At 39.1% G+C, this 20,213-nt stretch overlaps 1 protein-coding gene across 5 annotated transcripts in view; it reads left to right on the top strand.

Annotated features, from left to right (window-relative positions):
• Positions 1 to 20,213, top strand: part of LOC149798980 (uncharacterized) — a 72,178-nt gene that overhangs the window by 25,061 nt on the left and 26,904 nt on the right. For 4 of the 5 annotated variants that reach the window (XM_089957892.1, XM_089957894.1, XM_089957891.1 and 1 more), the window contains exons 2-3: positions 13,933 to 14,135; positions 16,955 to 16,972. In XM_089957892.1, the coding sequence (XP_089814018.1) occupies positions 13,933 to 14,135; positions 16,955 to 16,972 (221 nt within the window). The remainder of the gene's footprint in view (positions 1 to 13,932; positions 14,136 to 16,954; positions 16,973 to 20,213) is intronic. The other variant, XM_089957893.1, reaches the window with a different exon arrangement.

Raw genomic sequence — 20,213 nt, 5'->3', positions numbered from 1 at the left:
GCCGCAAACAAACAATACGTCGACGCGCAGTACAAACTCGTTGTTGGCCTAGTCAGCGACAGAGTAATAAAATCCGGCGACGTAATGACCGGCGAACTCCGCACGAGCGGCAACAAAATAACCGCGTTAGCGAATCCCGAATCCGACCAGGATGCGTCAAACAAACAATACGTAGACACCGTTGACGGTAAACTAGCCACGTTGCGGGCAGAGTATGATGTTCACGTGACTGCGTTTACAAGATTTCGAAGAAACTTCGCAAAAACTGGAGAGACCGTAGATAAGTTCTTTGGAACTCCTCCAGTCGTCGATATAAAGCTTTCCGAAATCAAAACCAACATTGACACGATCAAACAAACACAGCAGGATATCGTATCGGGAATTCCTGATATCGTTAACAAAACCAGTCTGATTAAGGTCCCCGTTACAGTTACTCCCGGGCACATCACCAACATCGTGTTCACGGTATCATCGGGATTCGCAACATGGTCACGACAAAATAACACTATCAAATACACAGCAACAGCCACCGGTGTGTACAGGCTGTCTGTGTTTTCCGCTGCTAAGTTTGAAATCTTCACAACATATCCCTGGAGACACTCCACTGATAAGTATTCCGGGGTTTGCACTGTAATACTAAACAGCGGAACCGAGGAAACATTTATGCTTGAAGCCGAGGACGATAGTTTAACCGCAACATCCTACTGGTGGTGTTTGGAATTTGTTGCAACAACTCCTCAATTGGTTACCGCGTAATTGAATAGCGTCGATGACACCAGATGCTCAACAGTATCGATACAATCAGGTACGTGAGTGGCAATTAACGTTGAAAGCCACCATTGACATGTGCGCGACAAAAATAAAAAAATATCGACGCCGCATAACAGTGCTGGACATCGCAGTGTATTCGGTATCCGCGGTGGTGGCATCCGCGGTCGTGATACTATCTGCGCTGACTCCGGTAACCGCCGCCGTAGCAATTCCGATCACTATCTCGGTGTCGACGACGCTCGCAGGTGTCGCTAATATTATCGCGAAAAAAATATCTTCCTGCGCAACGACAAAACTACACGAGCACCAACAACTGTCCAACGCGGCCAGCAGCGCTTACTCAAGGCTGTCCTCGTTGATATCATCCAGCGTCGACGACAACAACATATCAGATTCCGAGTTCGCACTGATGTCTGCGTGCTACAGCGACTATTGTTTTCATTTGAAAACCAACTACAATAATAACAATGGAACGACAAGCGCTGCTCGACATAGCCGCAAATACAACTCCGACAAGGACCACAATGCTATCAATATCGTCGACGCAACCCGAATTCGGAATTAATTTTCCAACTGCAATTCCAGTTACCGAAATCGCGCTGGCACAGTTGCGAGTATATCACAGTTGGCCCAATATCCGGTCGACATCATTTCACGGACAATTGCCAAATAATTCGTTTGTTTTTTCGTATCAGAATAACGCTGATGGAACTCCGTATTGGAATACTATTACACTTCCCACTGGGAGTTATCAGATAGAAGAAATCAACAAAGAAATACAGCATCAAATAAAACGTATCACTGGAAGCGAAGCAAAGATTAGTGTGTCAGCACACGAGCCAACGCTGTCCACGATCATCGAAATCTTAACACCGGGTCACGCCGTTGATATCTATAACAGCTCAATCAGAGCCGTGCTAGGGTGGCCAGCGGAGAAACCACCAGCGATACCGCTTCCGCCAGAACCTGTAAAGGAAAATTATGTCACCGATGAATCGGAGATCGAGGAAGCCATCCCTGCTGATATGGTCAGCACTGAAGAACTGAAAATTAGTCCGGTGATGATTGATCCGTTCGGTTTTAATCTGGAGTTTACATTTTCATATTTGGAATCGATGGGGCCGGTGGGGTGGATGATATATTGGAGGGGGGGGGGTGTTCCCCATACCCACACCTAACAGGCGGAATACGTGGAAGGTAGACGATATCACCGACTTATTTAATTATCACCGTAAAGTATACAATCAGCGACTAGCGATTCTACGCTCTCATATTCAATCACACATCAGCGACATAACAACTTACCGCGATAATATCATCAGCGAGATCAAAAAATTAAACAAAATTGCAAACTACATGGACACGCTGAAACAAAGAGTAATTGGCGCCATGGTTGAAGCTAACACCGCCTTGCGAGAGCAGATGAGACGTGACGAGGAGGAGGTGGCACGGATAAAGAAAAAGTATGAGGATAAACCCGGTCTCTCTATAGCCCCCCCCCCCCCGCTGCAAAATATCATAGATAGAGTAAAAGAAGAGTGGAAGTTGAATAGCCTTCGAAGATCACTAGCTAAAATTGGTATCAGCGACGAAAATGAAATTGCAGCCTATATACCACCCGGATACGTTCCCACGGCTGAGTTAAAAAAATTAGTCGCCGATCTCATCGATGAATCTTTCCCGGATATTCTCGCCGCGTATAAGCGAGCACTACCAGAGCCTAACATCCTAAAATATGATAACAGCACATCCAGTGATGGCAGGCACATCTCTCCGGGAATTGTGAACATCACCGACGTGGTCGCGGTCAACCTCGTATGTGACGTCATCGATGGCAGTTACAGCGTAGACGTTGGTGAATCAAATCAAGCCCGGCAGGGTTTTATACTTTATTCATTTACCCCCACACAACCGCCTGGTTTTTGATTGTGCAGGAGCCAATCAATCCGGTGTTTCTTCGATGTCATAACCCGACGCTGACAAGAATAAATTTTAAAGTCACTGACCAACAACAGCGACTGTTGGACCTACGCGGGGAAACGATCAGCATAAACCTGCTGGTAAAGTCTTAAGACTTTCATCCTAGAGGATTTTCATCGTAAAAATCTTCGATTTTCAATTAGCGATATCGCGCGCGTAACATATAATGTCTTCATGCAGCGACAGCGACTTCGCCGACAGCGATTCAAATTCAGATTGGGAAACTATTTACGAATCCGGTTACGAATCTGAATCTGAAACACAAAGTGTTTCCACACAAAGCGACTCCAGTGACGAATCGCTGAGTGATTCCGAAAGCGATTCCGATGATTCCCCGACGGGAAGAAACGCTAGCGTCTCCGGGATAACAATCAACGACAGTCACGTCGTGGTCAATTATATTAAATAAATCACTATACGATAGCGATGACATATCAGCATGTCCGCGTGACCATACTTGACCGACGAGAACTCGCAGATGCAATCAGGGCTGCATTTACACGAAATTATGATGAAACCGCGCGCCGGCTCGAAGACACTCGAATACGAATATCTGATGGTGGCACCGATAGCATATTGCTGCGTCACGATGATATCGCGCGGCTGCGTGACCACGGCGACGTCGTCGTGTTCTTCAGCGATGATGAAATTTTAAACTACGCACATTCGTGCTTGTCGTTGGCGCAGTTGACTGACGTTCTTGCGGGGGAAAATATACCCTGAACGCGTATATAACACAGTGAATAAAAATTACTGCGGTAAAAATAATTACTTGATTTTTGGCGGCGTAAAAAAAATGTCGCTGTAAATTTTTTTTGTCAAAAAACCTGTAAATACGCGCAAAATAATTGTTGCCGAGAAATTATTCCAGAGAAAAGTTTTCGATAATCATTTTCAACAATTATTGCTCGTCGATGAGTAATTTATCGAGCTTATCAGAGAGCGTCTTTGATAATTTTTCCTGTTCAAATATTTTTCCGATGTCGTCAAGGATATTTTTCAGCGCGCGAGCTATTGGTACGAAGACGCTAATCTGATCTCGATGCTGGCAGATAATGCTGTACCTGAGCTCGTTATCAAGCATCTTCGCTGTTCTGTACTCGCGCTTGTGAGTTTTGTAGCCTTGTGCGCGAGATTCCGAGATAGAATCGTACTGATCCTGCAGCCACTCCGCGTTGAAAATCTCGCTTGATGTGGTATATTTTTTCACTGCGTTGATTTCATCGATAAGCGTTGCAACTGTTGTCTCATCCATTATACCTTATATGGATTTGTTTCTTTAATATAATGTTAAGGCTGATCGGGCTCATAAAAGGATAACAGCGCATCGTATTTTTTTGAGTAAACTAATTTTGTCTCGAGATTAATATTTCGGTATATTGAACCGGACTTTATCTCAAAATATTTAGCAGCAGAGTACATCGATGGGAATTCGATTTCATCCGAGTCCATAACGGCAACGACAGGTCTCGGAGGAAGCTTTTGAGCAACTCTTGTTGTGTTACGGAGGTTTTCGCTTTGGGTAACAGCTCTTAGATTTTCTAAGCGATTATCTAGTTTATCTCGGTTAATGTGATCAACGACAAATCCCTGCTTGATCGGTCCATGATAGCACTCGTAAATAAACCTTTGAGCGTAAACCGTTTTTTGTTTGCCGTTAATTTTAAAATTAATCAATATGTAACCGGTGTTGCCCACAGCACCAACCGGGTTTTTCAATCTGCAGTGTCTAACCGTTCCGTCTGTGGAAGATTCGTAGCAATCGTAGATTGGGTGTCTTTTGAACTCCATTTGTCTATACTATATGGCATTTGTTTGTTTAAATAGTGTATCGGGTGATCATTGATGTACTCCTGTTCCGTGTACAAGCGGTTGTATTTGCGCAGATAATATCTGGCGAGCTCACGAAATCGTTTACCGCCGCATCCCAAACATAACTTTGTTTTGCCACGCACTGCAACGTTGCATACGGCGCAAATAACTCCGCCGTTGGATCCTCGCTTGAAATTTTGGTTGTGAGAAGAACAATACTCACCCATGCACGCTCGCTGACACTGCTGTTTCGTCCCCATGATTTTCCACGCACAATAGTTTTCAGGCATATATATATAACTTTTTTTTAATTAAACATAATTTGCCCTATTGTTATATATGAATGACTTTGATAGGTTGCCATCGACGAGGTCAACCAGGAAAAGATTTGATCTTGACAAATTAACCAGCGATCCGCAACGAAATACGCCGACCGAGCTGAACAGGATCACCCAACAGGCGAAACAAGAATTTCGTGACGACGGCGCGGCTCACGTATTCTCGACATATAAAATTATCAACAATCTCTCCGTCGATGATATCTTTGAGGAATTATTTAGCGACGACGTCATCGACGGTACGATGACCGATGACCGCGCCAGTAGGATCATTAAGAATCTCGGCGATACCAGTTACACGATATTAATAAAATTTATAACCGGAGTCGTCAACGAGTACGGTGAAGATACGTGGATTACGCGAGATAAACGCGATCCTGTTCTTGCTAACGGCAAAACTGTTCTGTTGAGTCGTGATAGCAGACCGGGTATGCTTGTTGGAATTGATAGTCCATATTATAACAGAGCGTATCCTGCAACTGCGGTCGTTTACGGACTGTATCCGCTGGAAAAACCAGAAATTGGAAAACTCGCTCCGATGCGAATGTCTTCCACGTTGAACTGCGTAGCTGAGCGAGTAATGGAACATTTCAGCAACGCTATGCGAGGCAACGGTTTAACCGCGGCAAGAAAAGCAGCGATAACAGCATGGGCTGATAAAGTCAGCGATGGCGGGGCAACAATAGCTGATGTTGCTGCGTTAGAGACATCACTAAAATTTCCAATAACCGTGAAGTCGTTGACGGGAGAGCAACTATACAAATCAAAATACAACCGTCGCGGATCCCCGATTGAAATTATTGATCACAACAGTCACGCCTGGACAGAGTCGGTTAGGATATTTCCCCGAGATCGTGTTGTGAGGCGCTACGACGGTAACATATTTGATTACATATACAAAACCAGTAAAACAGATCCCGTGTCGGTGTGGTTATTTAGCAGCGACGAAGAATCTGGATACGATCAATTTGTAAAACCCAACGGAGAAGTATACCGAACTGAGTCGTTGCAACACACAATGAGAACACTCGCGGAAAAATACTCAGTTGATGATTCCTCGATAGATCAGCTGCTGACTCGCTGTTTCACTGTTCCCAGTGTTGCCGCGCACATAGCCAGGGATAGAAACTCGTGGAAACCAACCAGCGACAGATTCCTCGAGGACATCAAACTAAGTTGTGTCGAATACGGCCACGGCGGGCTGTGGAATACCCGGTATGATTACCGCGACATGATCTCTGTAGACATGGCAGCGTGCTACCCGGGAAGCTTCCTTGGATACGGAGAGGGCAGTGAGTATTTTAGCAGATTCGGCCATCCGACTGCGTTGATGACCAGAGTATCCATTGATGGACCACTGCCCGATTATGACCTGACTGGATTCGCCAAGGTGACCTCGTTTCGATTCGCTGCGGGGCTGCATGCGATCAACTACGCGTGGATTGGAAAACATCTTGCCGAGAAAGCGTGGGCACCTATTGTGTTGCTGCGATTCATGATAGACAGCGGAATACTAACGTCGTTGACTGTTGGCGAAGCAATTATATGCTATCAGAAACAAACCGATGTTTGGTTACCAACACCGGTTGCTTTTGTCTCCGAGGAAACAATGAAACAGTGGCAACAAGAGCGCGTTGACAGATACATGGCAATAAGGGAAAGCGAAGCGAAGGACCTTGGACGAAGACTTATAGGAAAGTTTACCCAGGGTGCAGCATTTGATCACAAAATACATCACAGCAGATTAATCCTTGACGAAGCCGAACTCAATTTTATAATAGCTGATGCTGCCGCCAGGGATGTGTTTTGTCATCGCGAAGATGCGTTGTTGTCAAACGGGGAAAAACTGGGAACGATTGTTAGTTACCTTGACGGGGAATCGCGTCAATATACCCATTTGAGATCGTCAATGTTGGCTTATGTTACTGTAAATCTGCTATCGATGGTAAACAGATTTTCCCGGACCGCAGTGAGAGTTGCCACGGACTCATTTTATATATCACGGGAACATTTGCCGCTGGTAAAGAGCATCGTCGGGGAATCAGCAGAATGGGGCCACTGGCGTGTGAAACAGGAACGGTTACACGAATATTGTGAAACAGCTGATGTTACGATCAAAGACTGTTATGTTGAATCCGCGATGACACCATCGATGGCGTCGACGTTACCATCAGTGCATGATCCTGTTGCCAGACACAGAACTGTGTATCTGAGCGGACCAGGCGGCTGTGGAAAGACAACCAGGGCAATTGAATTGTTTCGACACTCTGATATGATTGTGCTAACTCCCACACACCGACTTGCCAGGGAAATGAAACAACGTGGCGTTAACGCGTGTACGTATCACAGTTTCTTCAAGTACAGCGGAGGCACGTGGACACCTGAGCGAATGGGCACAAAGTATATCCCTGAAAAGGTTTTGTGGGATGAGGTAGCCACGGTACCGCTGGATACGTTAAAGCGGTTTCTCGAGTGGTTGTTGACAAAGAATACTGCAGTCGTTATGTGCGGCGATCACGGTCAGCCACCGCCGTTTACAGGCGAATCTCCACATGACTGGCTAAAAAATTTTGTTGACTATTACGAAGAGATCGACGACGACATTAGGGCGATTGATAACAAACTAAAGAAGTTTAAGAAGCTGATCCGGCTACAGAATAATAAAACCCAATGTTACTGTATGCGTAAGATAATTCCTAAGACATCCGTGAAAGAATTCCTGGCGACGTGGACTCCAAATGATATTGTGGTGGCGAGCAGAAAAGCGGTCAGGGACACACTTCAACAGCGATTGTTTCAGTTGCATCGAGAAAAGTTTTCCATGATGCCGGTACCGTTGTGTTATAGACCAACGGATACACGACAGCAAAATATTGATGTTGTCATTCCCGGGAAATCTGAGCGGCAACAGTTAGTGTTAAACGATATTGTGCTGGTCGATATTGATGTTGTCGACGCTGCACTTGCCGCCGATAAATCACCGTGGATGTTAGGTTACGCTATGACGATACACTCCGCGCAGGGATTAACAATCGAACACACAAAAGTTTGGATTGTTGATGATCGCATCGAGTGGTCCAATTTAGTTTACCTGGCAGTGTCGCGAGTACGAAAAATGTCTCAGTTGGGAAGAATTGTGCTAGATACGTCAACGACATCGGTCGTCGACGAGTCAGCGATGATTAACACAATAAGAAAAAAATTAACCGATTACAAACACAGCGACAAAAAAAATAATCGGAAGTTTGATCTTGATGCTGAATTCGTTATTGCGTTGAAACAACAGCAAAATAATCACTGCGCGAGCTGCAATTGTATAATGCTGTGGAAATACCCAAAAAATGACCCAAGACAATTCACGGTAGACAGAAAGAATAGCACCCTTGGCCACACACGCGAAAATATCATGTTAACCTGTCTTGAGTGTAATAGACGCAGAGGCGCAGCTACGATAACGGAATCACTTTAGTGATCGAAATCACTTTAGCGATTTAGGCGGCAATTGTGTATAATCGGGATTCACCTGAAGCTGCTCACGGGTAAATCCGCGTTGAGGAGCAGTTGAATCTAATCTGTAGATTGCTGGTCTGCCAGTGGATCTTGTCACGGTGGATATCTTGTGTGTGGTAACACTCCAAATAGGATCAGTCGCTCTTCGTTTACCACCTTCAAGTTCGCCCGGTTCGTATAAATATCTAACTGTAACATTACCCAACACTGGCTGCGTTGAAATATTATTACGTTGTAACTGTATATATTTTTTTGTGTCTGCGATGGCAGGTTTCATGTTGGTTGTTCGGGTGATCTCGTTATTTAGCGCAGCTATCACACTTGGTAATCTTGCAACCCATTCGCGCGATCTCGCATCCTGAATAAATTCCTTCGCGTATTGATACCCAAATAATCTTTCGGCAAGTGTTCGATTAAATCTCTCAACGATTACCTGATCACGATGAATTTCAGTGTGTCCTCGTCGTATGGTAACGTTATGTTGCTTCATCAGCGATGATACTGCACCCTGAAACTCCCTGCCAGGATCAACCTGTAGCAAATGTGGCCATCGTAGAGGTCCTCGCTGGTAAATTCGTTTAAACGCATCGGCCACTTCAGATGCTGTCTTTGTTGTTAACGGCGTTGCTTCCTTGTATCTGCTTGCAACATCAACTACTGTTAACGCGTATTTGTACGTTTTCCGCCGAACTGTATCATGTGGCAGGAATAGTATGTCGGCCTGGTGAACCTCGTTGGGCACACTAACATCGAAACGTGCAAAGTTGATTTGGCTAGGCGGCGGTAAATAAATTTGCCATATTGCCTGTTTTGATAGCCAATTTTTGGCAGTAGCCGCCGTAACCCCTGCTGCGCTAGCGAGTTTACTGATTGCTGCGTTACCTCTCCAGTATCCGATCGGTGAATAATAAATCGCCTCCATTATTAATTACTAGCGCCTAATACTAGTTTAGATTTCATTGCGGATCTTATTAACCAATTAGCGAGTGATTCTTTGAGAGATTTATTTTTGATGGCGTTTAGCGCGTGAATTAATTTCACGTCTGCGATATGTCGCTGCTGCAAATCAGGATTTTTATAAGCTACGTCATGAACATGACAAGCTGCATCGATAGCATTCACGGGATACTCGCCAGGTTTAGACTGATTGTCGCTGTCAAGTCTTATGTCAAGTCTGGTTCCAGGGCCACAGTAGTTGTATCCGGGGAGATGTTTTTCTCCGGGATACTTTGCCCAGGGAGCGCCAGGGAACTTTCCAAGTTGGGCTGTGATGTCGCCTCCGCTAAACTTTTTTTTTTGGAGTCTAAATTTTTTTGTGCCACAACGAGCACATCTTCCTGTGAGCGCGGATCGATTATTTTTTGTTGTAATCGTTGTTAGATCATTCGTGGGGGTTCGTGCCCGGCACTTCACACAATATAAATCCATAATATTATTTATTTGTATACAAATGGAAGTTACTGACTTTTCTGCAACGAAGATAAAAGAACCGGTGAAGCATAATAGTGTGCTACCAAATTCAATCAGAATGATCATCATAGGACCATCCGGATCAGGTAAGACACAGCTGTTGTTGAATCTGATAATGAGGTGGATGAAATGGGATAAATTATATTTGGTTGCCCCGTCTGCAGATGACCAGCGATACTATGATGTGATAAAAGATTTTAACGAGAGCGCAAAAGCGGCCGTAGGAACCGACGAAGACATAGTTGAGTTCATAACTGATATCAATGACGCGCCTGGCATTGATAGCATTGATGGATCAATTAACAACTTAGTTGTGTACGATGATGTTATGCTGGATAAGCAGACAAACCTGGCAAGAATATTTTCCCGTGGGCGTCATAAAAACACTGATGTGATTTATGTGACTCAACGATATACACAAATTCCAAAGGTGATCAGAGATAATTGTAATTTACTTGCGGTGTTCAACGGCGTTGACGTTCACACGCTAAGAAATATTCACCAGACTTGGTGCAGCGGAGACATGGATTTAGTTAAATTCAGAAACTTCTTTAATCGTGCACAGCAGCGCCAGCACGGGTTTGTAACGATAAATTTACACGACCCTGCGACGAGATATCGTATCGGCCTCGATACACTTTTTAGTTAACAATTTGTGAGCAGCAGGGAGGGCCAAATCCACAATGGTTTTCATGGGCAACCGCAGCGCAATAATGTGTCAACCGCGCTGACTATCCCGTGAAACCCGTTATTTTAACGCGCAGACATCTCTATTGTCGATGCTGAACGAGGAAGGGTTTGTATCCGTAAATGCGGGATACTGTTGTAAATTGATTGGTGGAACTGGTTGTTTGGTCTGAAAACCTTGTGAGATTCGCCCTCCCTGCTGCTTTACTTGTAACTGATATGAGGAGATACCTCGATAATATTATTGTAATTACTTGTAACTGATATGAGCTTGTATATAGATAATATTACTATAATTACTTGTAACTGATATGAGGAGATACCTCGATAATATTATTGTAATTACTTGTAACTGATATGAGGAGATACATCGATAATATTATTGTAATTACTTGCGACTGATATGAGGAGATATCTAGATAATACTTGTGTAATTACTTGTAACTGATATGAGGAGATACCTCGATAATATTATTGTAATTACTTGTAACGGATAGGAGGTTGTATCTAGATAATATTATTATAATTACTTGTAACTGATAAGAGGAGATGCCTAGATAATATTATTGCAATTAATTTTAACTGATATGAGGAGGTACCTAACTAATATTATTGTTCTAACTTCCAACTCATATGAGGAGGTACCTAGATAGTTTTATAGTTATTTCAGATAGCAAGAAGTATTTCATCCACATACCAAGAATGAATTTTTAAAACTTCACCAAAAATTGACTAAATCTAAGATATTGACAAACTATTTTATTGTTGTTGGTTTAAAGGGCATTTTTTTAAAACACATTACTGGCTATATCAAGGAGTGTTTATTGTTGCTGGTTTTAAGGGCATTTTTATAAACACATCACTGGCTATATCAAGGAGAGTTTATTGTTGTTGGTTTTAAGGGCATTTTTTTTAAACACATTACTGGCTATATCAAGGAGTGTTTAATCTGGTTTTGTGGGATTCAAGGCCAATTTTCAACACATAACGGCAGCATCATTTGGTGGAGTGAACTACCGACTGACTTTCTCACGTACCCATCTTGGTCGAGATGAGACCTGAACTCAGGAAAACTGAGGTGAGATGTGTGAGTGATCTATAAAGACGATCACCTTAGACCAATCGGCTACCCGGGGTGCCTAATGCAAAGGAAATGGCCTGGCTTAGACAGTATCGAACCCTAGACCCTTTGATTACGAGCCGGACACTCTACCAATGGAGTTAAAGCGGCTCGCCTTTTGGCAAACTAGTTGATCTAGTTTGGATAGTATATATATTAATCAAATACATGTACAACTTAGTTTGTGGTGTTTTACGACAGATAAACACGTTCACGAAGCGTTATTGCTTAAATGTCCGTACAGCACCTAAAAATAAATTGCAGTATTTGCTATTTATCATTAAAAACAAGGCTTCTCTACCGGCACCATACGCCCCAAAGAATTATGACTGGCTACAGCCCACAGAGTGGGATTGAGAGAGTTAGATATTTGACACAGGCTTCTAACTTTCAGGCTCTCAATCGTCTTTTAGTATGATTAGTACACTTGAATTGTAGTTTGATCATCTTTACTTGGATCAGTACACTTCAATCGTCTTTTGATCCTCTTTAGTTAGATCAGTACACTTCAATCGTCTTTTAGTATGATTTGTATATTTGAATCGTCTTTTGGTCATCTTTAGTATGATCAGTACACTTCAATCGTCTTTTAGTATGATTTGCACACTTGAATCGTCTTTTGGTCGTCTTTAGTATGATCAGTACACTTCAGTCGTCTTTTAGTATGATTTGTATATTTGAATCGTCTTTTGATCATCTTTAGTATGATAAGTACACTTCAATCATCTTTAGTATGATTTGTACACATGAATTATATTTTGATCATCTTTACTTAGATCAGTACACTTCAATCGTCTTTTGATTATGTTCAGTATGATTAATACAGTTTAGTTAGCTGTTGATTATCCCTAATATGATTAGTACGCTTGAATTGTATTTTGATAATCTTTATTGTGACTAATACAATTTAATCAAACAACAACTGTCTTGTGACACTCAACATATTTTTTTTCAAAAGTAAGAATTTAAGTAATTTTCAATTGGCAGTGTAATTTTCGTCAACCCCTAAAACTATTTGGTCCTTATGGCAAAATTAAAATATTTTCTTTCTTTCAAGCAATCGGATACAAAATTGAACTGGTAGTAATCTTGCATTTGCTTCACACTTGTAGCTACAAGAAACTTTTGTTTGTTTATATAAATAATGTATGTTAAATTAAGCTAACTACATTTAAGGTCATCCAATCTATGTTGAAAAAACTCGTAAATAAAGATAAATAAAACCATTTTTTTATGTATCTTTTAGGTACTTAAAAGCGCCATGTTATGACATTAATCACACACACACGCGCACGCGCAAGCACATACACCAAATGACATCACTCGTACAAAACGTTTTCTAACACGTCCAGCTAATTATTGATAATTGATTTTGGTAACATTGAACAAAGTATACATTTTTGTACTTTAAAAAACTTAAACACAACTAAATTGACCGTGCCAGAAAATCGTCTGGAAAGTCATTTCAAAAGTAAACAAAAGGTATCATATAGTCTTAGTGCTTTGCATTCATAGATAATTAAAAATGAAGGTCTTATTGTCCGTTACAATAAAGCTTTTCAAAGAGCATGACTAGCCTGGTCTACTGGAATTACCCCAAGTTATATTAGCTTGGTCAGTAAAAAAAAAAGTTTGATGAATTACAGGTTTGACTGTGCACATTATGTATAATATTTCTTTATTATAATGTGTTCTGATAATTATATACTTACATGGGTAAATACATGCGTGCGTACGTACAGACAGATACATAGTAAGTGAAGTCTTTCATGTTTGGCGGTTTATTATGTTTGCTGCATGAAATGGGAGCTCTATCTTCGACGTTAGAATAACAAACAGTTGTTTACATACAGTAAATTGCTTTAGTTTCAACTTCAAGTAATTTGGCAGGCGGCAGATTTTATCCAGTTATTGTAATTGTAAAACAAGAAACTTAATTATCATTTTTTAAAATTATTTCTGCAGTTGTGCATAACAAATAGTACACGCAAGAAAAGAGAAACGTAAAGTTGAGGGATCGAGTAAACAAAAGAAGAAGGAAATTTATTTGGTATACACTTATAGTTTTTCGACTGAGTTCGAGTTAATGTTTTCTGCTCGAAATTTGCATTTGGGGCTCAGTCTGATTAGTCGACAGTGTATAACATATAACGTTTGTTATTTTCAAATTAACCATGATAGCTCACCTACTAAGAGGCGAATACCTCCTTCCGTTTTTTCAAATTGTATCTCTCCCATTTTTAGGGTCCAGAAAATATCCCTTGAGTCCCTATAGCTACCAGAAAGAGGCATCATATCACCAACAACTTCAGGAGGATATAGATCACCTGATAAGCGAGGAATACTTCGACCATGACGCCCCCTATTGGGCGTTGGAAACACAAAAGGAGATAACCCACAGCGGAGAGTCTCCTTTGTTCGTTCACAAGCTCCTCGCTTCCAGCAAGGTAACAATTATATCGAAGATTATTTTGAAGATCTATATCTGAACGAGATTTATTTAAAGTATATTTAGACCAATGTGTTTGATACAATCCGCCCTTGGAGCGAAGAGCTGATATGACGGATCTAATTTTGGGTGGGAAAGATTCACATGTTAATATCACAGTTTCAACACAGGAAAACAACCAAACGTGTCGATAAAGGTAAACACTGGATCTGACAGTGACTCAATTTGATTAGCTTGTGACCTGTCCATAGCGGTAAAATTGTGGTCAATCGTACAATATAGCTGCAATAATTCGAACCAAATAAATTAGTTCGAGAGATTGGTAATTTGCGTTAAATGATGTAATAAGGTGCATTTTGTCAGGTCTTAAATACTTGATTGAACAATACCTAGTATGCGAACCAACTGCGTTCGAAGCAACGAAACTTTGCTGTTTTGTGAATCACTGTTTGTATTTAATCCAACTCCAAATGTTTGGAATCTCTTCCGTTTTCATGCGTTACCTGATAAATGCCAAAGGTAAGCAGGTATTTTAGCTCGTATGATTCTTTTTCTTGTGATTTGTTGAAACAATGTTCCAACGTTGACGAATGCACTCTCATTTTGTAATGTTGTACAGTCTCCATTTTCGAATCATGCTGAAAAAGGCGCATTTTTCATTGAAATATTATGTGGCTTTTTGCTCCTTACATTTTGTTCAGGCTTTGCTCGATATAATTTATATTTAAGTTAATTCTTATATGTGTATATAATAAACTATTTTAATGTATTCATTCATTTTCAATATCATATCAACGTAATAACATTTATTAAGACTTATTTTGTATTCACTTTTCATTCCTTTTCAATACACAATGTTAGTGATAGTTTGTAAACCAACGGTTTTTTTAGTGTCCGGTTGCGTTTGACATTTGCGTCCGGTTCGGAAGACAATACAAATAATTTGCTTGTTTATTCTACGCTATTTAAATAGTTAATCCGTTAAAGTGTTTCCTTAGAGTTATATAGAACAGAAGGTATATTATGGACACAAATTGGTGAAGAATATATATATATATATATATATATATATATATATATATATATATATATATATATATATATATATATATTTATTTATTTATTAACATTTTTTACAAAATGTTATATTCCTATGAAGTAAGATCACTTATCCAAATACATCGTATCGTCTAACTGAAGTGCATTTAATCTGACACTTTACCCCAAAGCTTTAATTTCTTTATTATAACTGAGTGGGTTTTCAAACTGCCTGGCAGGCCAAAAGGAGAACAACATTAAATCATTCCGCATTCTCGAAACTCGAATGCACATAATCGAAGCTCAAATACGCGATCTCGAGACAACACATTTTAACGTTGGTTTTAATCATTCTCTCTCTCTCTCTCTCTCTCTCTCTCTCTCTCTCTCTCATATTCGAGACCAGATATCGCGTGTTCGAGTCTCAAACACACGATTAAGGGATAAATCATGTGACGTAAAGTACTTTTCTTGTTAGCATTATCGAGATCGCGTATTCGAGCTTCGAAAACAACATTTTTCAAGTTAGGGCACTATTGTCTTGACAGGGAGTGCAATTGCGAGATGAGGAAGTTTTAATTTCGCGTAATGAAGAATGCTACATGTTTTACCTATCGTTTTCTTGTTCTTTGTAGTCGCAAATAAGGAAGCTCGACATCTGCTTTTTGAACTATGGGATAATATTGAGTATTATCCGTTATCTTTAAATTTAATGCGTGGTTTTTTTTTTTATTTTTTAATTTTTTTTTTTTTTTTTATTTTTTTTTGTGACCAAACTGCATACTAAGTTAATCTGTCTGAATAACTGAACATTACACATTAGTTTGACCAAAATCGTATACAAACTTGATAGGGTAAGCATTGAAAAATTAATAAAAACAGAAATAAATTGCGCTAACTGTCACGAGACGAATATGATGTCGTAGAAGGTTGACAAAAATTTTACAGAGATGTATTAGGTATACGGTAAAAGACTAAGCTGAACTATAACCTTTACGAGTAATATGACTCTTAACTTCAAACAGTTTCCCGCGCACCACCACCCTCCCCGGCTAATAGTTGTATTTTTAATTCCTTTGTAATGATCCCGCGGCCCAATGGGGGTCTGCATCCTTCATTTTAGGAACCACTCTGATCAAATAGAAGCGAAAATCCAATGCACGTTGCTATGGAAACGATGCATCTTTTCAAAACATATTTCGAAACAGAAATCTGTCCAGAAATAGGAGCGCACTTGTCATATATGAATACATAGTTTCAACAGATTGCAAATGAGTACTTCATGAGCTAAACACCTTGCTGAACTCGGAATATTCGTCTGGTATCACAAAAACTTAAGTGATACCGAACAAGCAGAGTCCGAGTAGATAAAACTTTAAAGAGATTTGTCGTCTATTATTATGCACAGGTCGCTACTATGCAGAAGTGAGCACCATGTCAAGGTGGGTTGTATTTTAATGTAAGTAGAAAGATAAGCATTTTGTCATCGTTTTTTTTTTTCTTCTTTCTGTTATATTTTATTGTCTTGCAAAACATGTCTTTCATTATTGACTGCAAGTTTGGGTCAATAAAGATAAGGTTCCACGCTTTGTTGTTAACTCTATGAACTATGCCAGGTTTTATTTTTACACAATGGCATATATTATTTAGCACATGATTTTTTAGGTCAACGACATTTATAAACAGTTATATCCACAAATCGATCGTTTGAAGGACTTATATAAATACTTTCCCATTTCTAGGATAAGAGTAAGCGCAATTTAATTTTCTGTTATATAGCAAAAGCCCACCATCATTGTAAGTATTGGCTTATATTTTATGCAAATATCTCCTAACAAGCAAAATCTAAATTCTTTATTAATTATGTACTGATATTGCAATTATTATATGCATGTCTTTCTCTTATTCATCATTCACTTCATAGAAAACACATTAGAATTACCGGAAAGTCGTAACACATTTATTATACACGTTATCACTGCCTGAGCAAATTGTTTTGTGAAACGCATTTTCCATTCCAGAGCGTTTAGTTTAGAATTAATTTATTTCAACGCAATGCCGCAAGCCAATTTTCTGCAGTTCATTTACTTAGCATTACTTTCACTAAACTTCCGGAGCTCTCCGCTTGTTAGAGGATTTTGACTATCCCTCACACAGGTGGGAAAAATTCTAAGAAACTTTAACCTAAAAATATATTAATGGTAAAAACCATTCTCTGGCAATAAAATTGGTCACCATATCAACCTTTTCTTTATTCTAAGATATTTAATTACTCTCCTAATAAACATGGTTGCATAGTGTGAGAGAGTTCAAAGGTCATGTATATGAACGATTGGAAAGGTGGGTGTGGATGGGTGGGTGAGTAGAAACAATAAAATTGAGTAAGATTAAAACTTTAAAATACACCAATATGTTTTGATATAGGCATTGACTGAGCAATTTTAATGCAAATTATTAAGAATAATCGATTCAGAATTTTATTCCTCACTAGCTTAATTATTACCATTCTTGTCCTCTATTAATTTCCTCCCAGTTCTCGTAAAAGACGCATGTATAAAAACGTATATTTTGTGTATCACACATTAGCATGTTAGTTTTTTGTTATATATATATATATATATATATATATATATATATATATATATATATATATATATATATATATATATATATATATATATATATATATATATATGTATGTATGTATGTATGTATATATATATATATATATATATATATATATATATATATATATATATATATATATATATATATATATATATATATATATATATATATATAAGGGCCACATGTCTATAGAAGACAAATTTGATGGTCACCTGAGTATTCTTTATATACAGTTTTCGCAAAACGTTTTCCGGACGTGCATGTCTTTTATGTTAATTTATGCCAAATTCTCAAAAAGAGGATGAATTATAGCGTCTAACTTGTATAATAATCAAGCTTTTCGCGAGACTAAGAGAAGAGTTATAAAACCAAAACAAACACATAACAGGCTGAGAGAATATAACTATTTGCATGATTAGATAAAAGAAGAAAGCAATCGGATACATCAGTACTGCGTGCATTTTAATTGTGATTTGCGTACAATGATGGTTTCAACAGATATCGATATTTATAGTTTAATTGACCTTTTCTAAATTTGAAGAGCACGTACACAGTTTCATTAAATCCATTTCTGCTCTCTCTCTCTCTCTCTCTCTCTCTCTCTCTCTCTCTGTGCCATAAGTAAAGGAAAACAATATGTGTAGTTATCCAACTGAAGTGCGAGAACTGGATGATGTGGTGTTTTTTTTTTAACCATCTTACAAATATACTAATGAAGCACGGTAGCAATAGCTTGGCGAAACATGGACATACTATAAATTTCTAGGGTAGGTGGCACACATATACTGTAGTCTACTTAAATCTGCTTTTTATTTGTTAAACTTATAATCAGAGTCTAAAACAAAGTATTTCAAATATTTTTCTCTCACTCTCCATTAGTAAATCGTCCTGTCAGCTTGATCTCAACGCACCCCTCTCTGGATCTATGATGATAGTAAAACTGACAGACAATGCAAACGAGAGAGAGAGAGAGAGAGAGAGAGAGAGAGAGAGAGAGAGAGAGACTAATATTATGATCGTAAGTCAAGCCTAGTTGTGATTAGGATCAACTGTAAATAACTTTATGTTGAAATTTCCTAATGTTTTTTGGTAATTTCGAGATCGATCGCAACAAATGGCCGTCCATTCTCTGTTCGGGCTGCTGACTGTGCAGTGTTTGCACATTCTTTATCGAAACCAGTTTTCAGTCTGGAACGCAAAGTCTCTGTTTTTTTTTAAAAAAAAAGTTAATGTGAATGAAAATAGAAGCTCATAAAGAGAAGTCAAATATTGCTAAATTTGTGTCTGTTTATATATGGAAAAAATTTTTCATTTAAAAGCAAAGCAGTATTATGTGCATGCATAATTCCTTTAAGCATTTTCTCATCTTCACCATGGATACACTTGAATGAATAAGATATGAATATATTACTATTTCCGATAAAATTATATATTCCATGCCTATTAAATTCTTCAGAGTAGATTAGTTCCTTAACTCTTTGTCTGCATCCATTGTAACTATTGAAGAATACTTTTTGATCAACCAGTCTGTACAAAGAATCCAAATTCAATTGATGTGAAGGTGACCTTAATATCTGTTTTATTTATCTTATAAATGTGTATATCTTTCATTTGCAAAGAAACTCATTTAAGAAAACCAATATAGTTTAATCTACTTTGCTGCCTCTTCAATATGGCTATTTCTAATGCGTCTGCAACTCGGTCGGGTTTTGAACATTGTCTCCATTCCTAATCAACAGAGTGAAAAGAACATATTGACAGGTTGCAATTTAGTATAAACTAACCCCACCATGTCAATAATTTCATCTGTTATGACTATATAATCATGTGATATAGAGTCCCACCCAACATAATAGTACTGAGTGCTACAATATCATTTACTTGTAAGTGTATTTACATTGACCGTCATATGGTTCTGAGGCACAATGACTTAGAATAATAATTTCAATATGGCACAACGAAGAAATGTTTATACGCATTGAATTGAGTAGTAATTGTCTACAATGGTTTGCAAAGCAGGCAATTTTCTCCTTTCCTTCGTGCAACTAATTCCTTTGAAAAATGTATCAGAAGACATAAAAACGACAACATTGCACCATGTACAATTAAATTGTTAGTAACATATTTGACAGGGATTCCCCTGAACACTCTATTTTTGCAATAAGTTTTGTCAAGTTACATTTTCTTACTGAATCTTTTAAGATAAATGGGTATGTATGTATGCATGTATGTATGTATGTATGTATGTATGTATGTATGTATGTATGTATGCATGCATATATGTATGTGTGTGTGGTGTGACGGGTTGTTATGCCGCCATTGTGATAGGTGTGCTATAGTTGGGGGGGGGGGGGCTCCCAATGTTCTATTTAAATTATTATAGAAGTCTCACCCAGGCTCGATTTTAGTT

The sequence above is a fragment of the Sinohyriopsis cumingii genome, chromosome 5 (assembly GCF_028554795.1).
Source record: "Sinohyriopsis cumingii isolate HCF-2022 chromosome 5, ASM2855479v2, whole genome shotgun sequence".
Taxonomy (NCBI): Eukaryota; Metazoa; Mollusca; class Bivalvia; order Unionida; family Unionidae; genus Sinohyriopsis; species Sinohyriopsis cumingii.
Note: the sequence above shows the minus strand (reverse complement) of the source record. Positions and strands in the feature narration are given on the sequence as shown.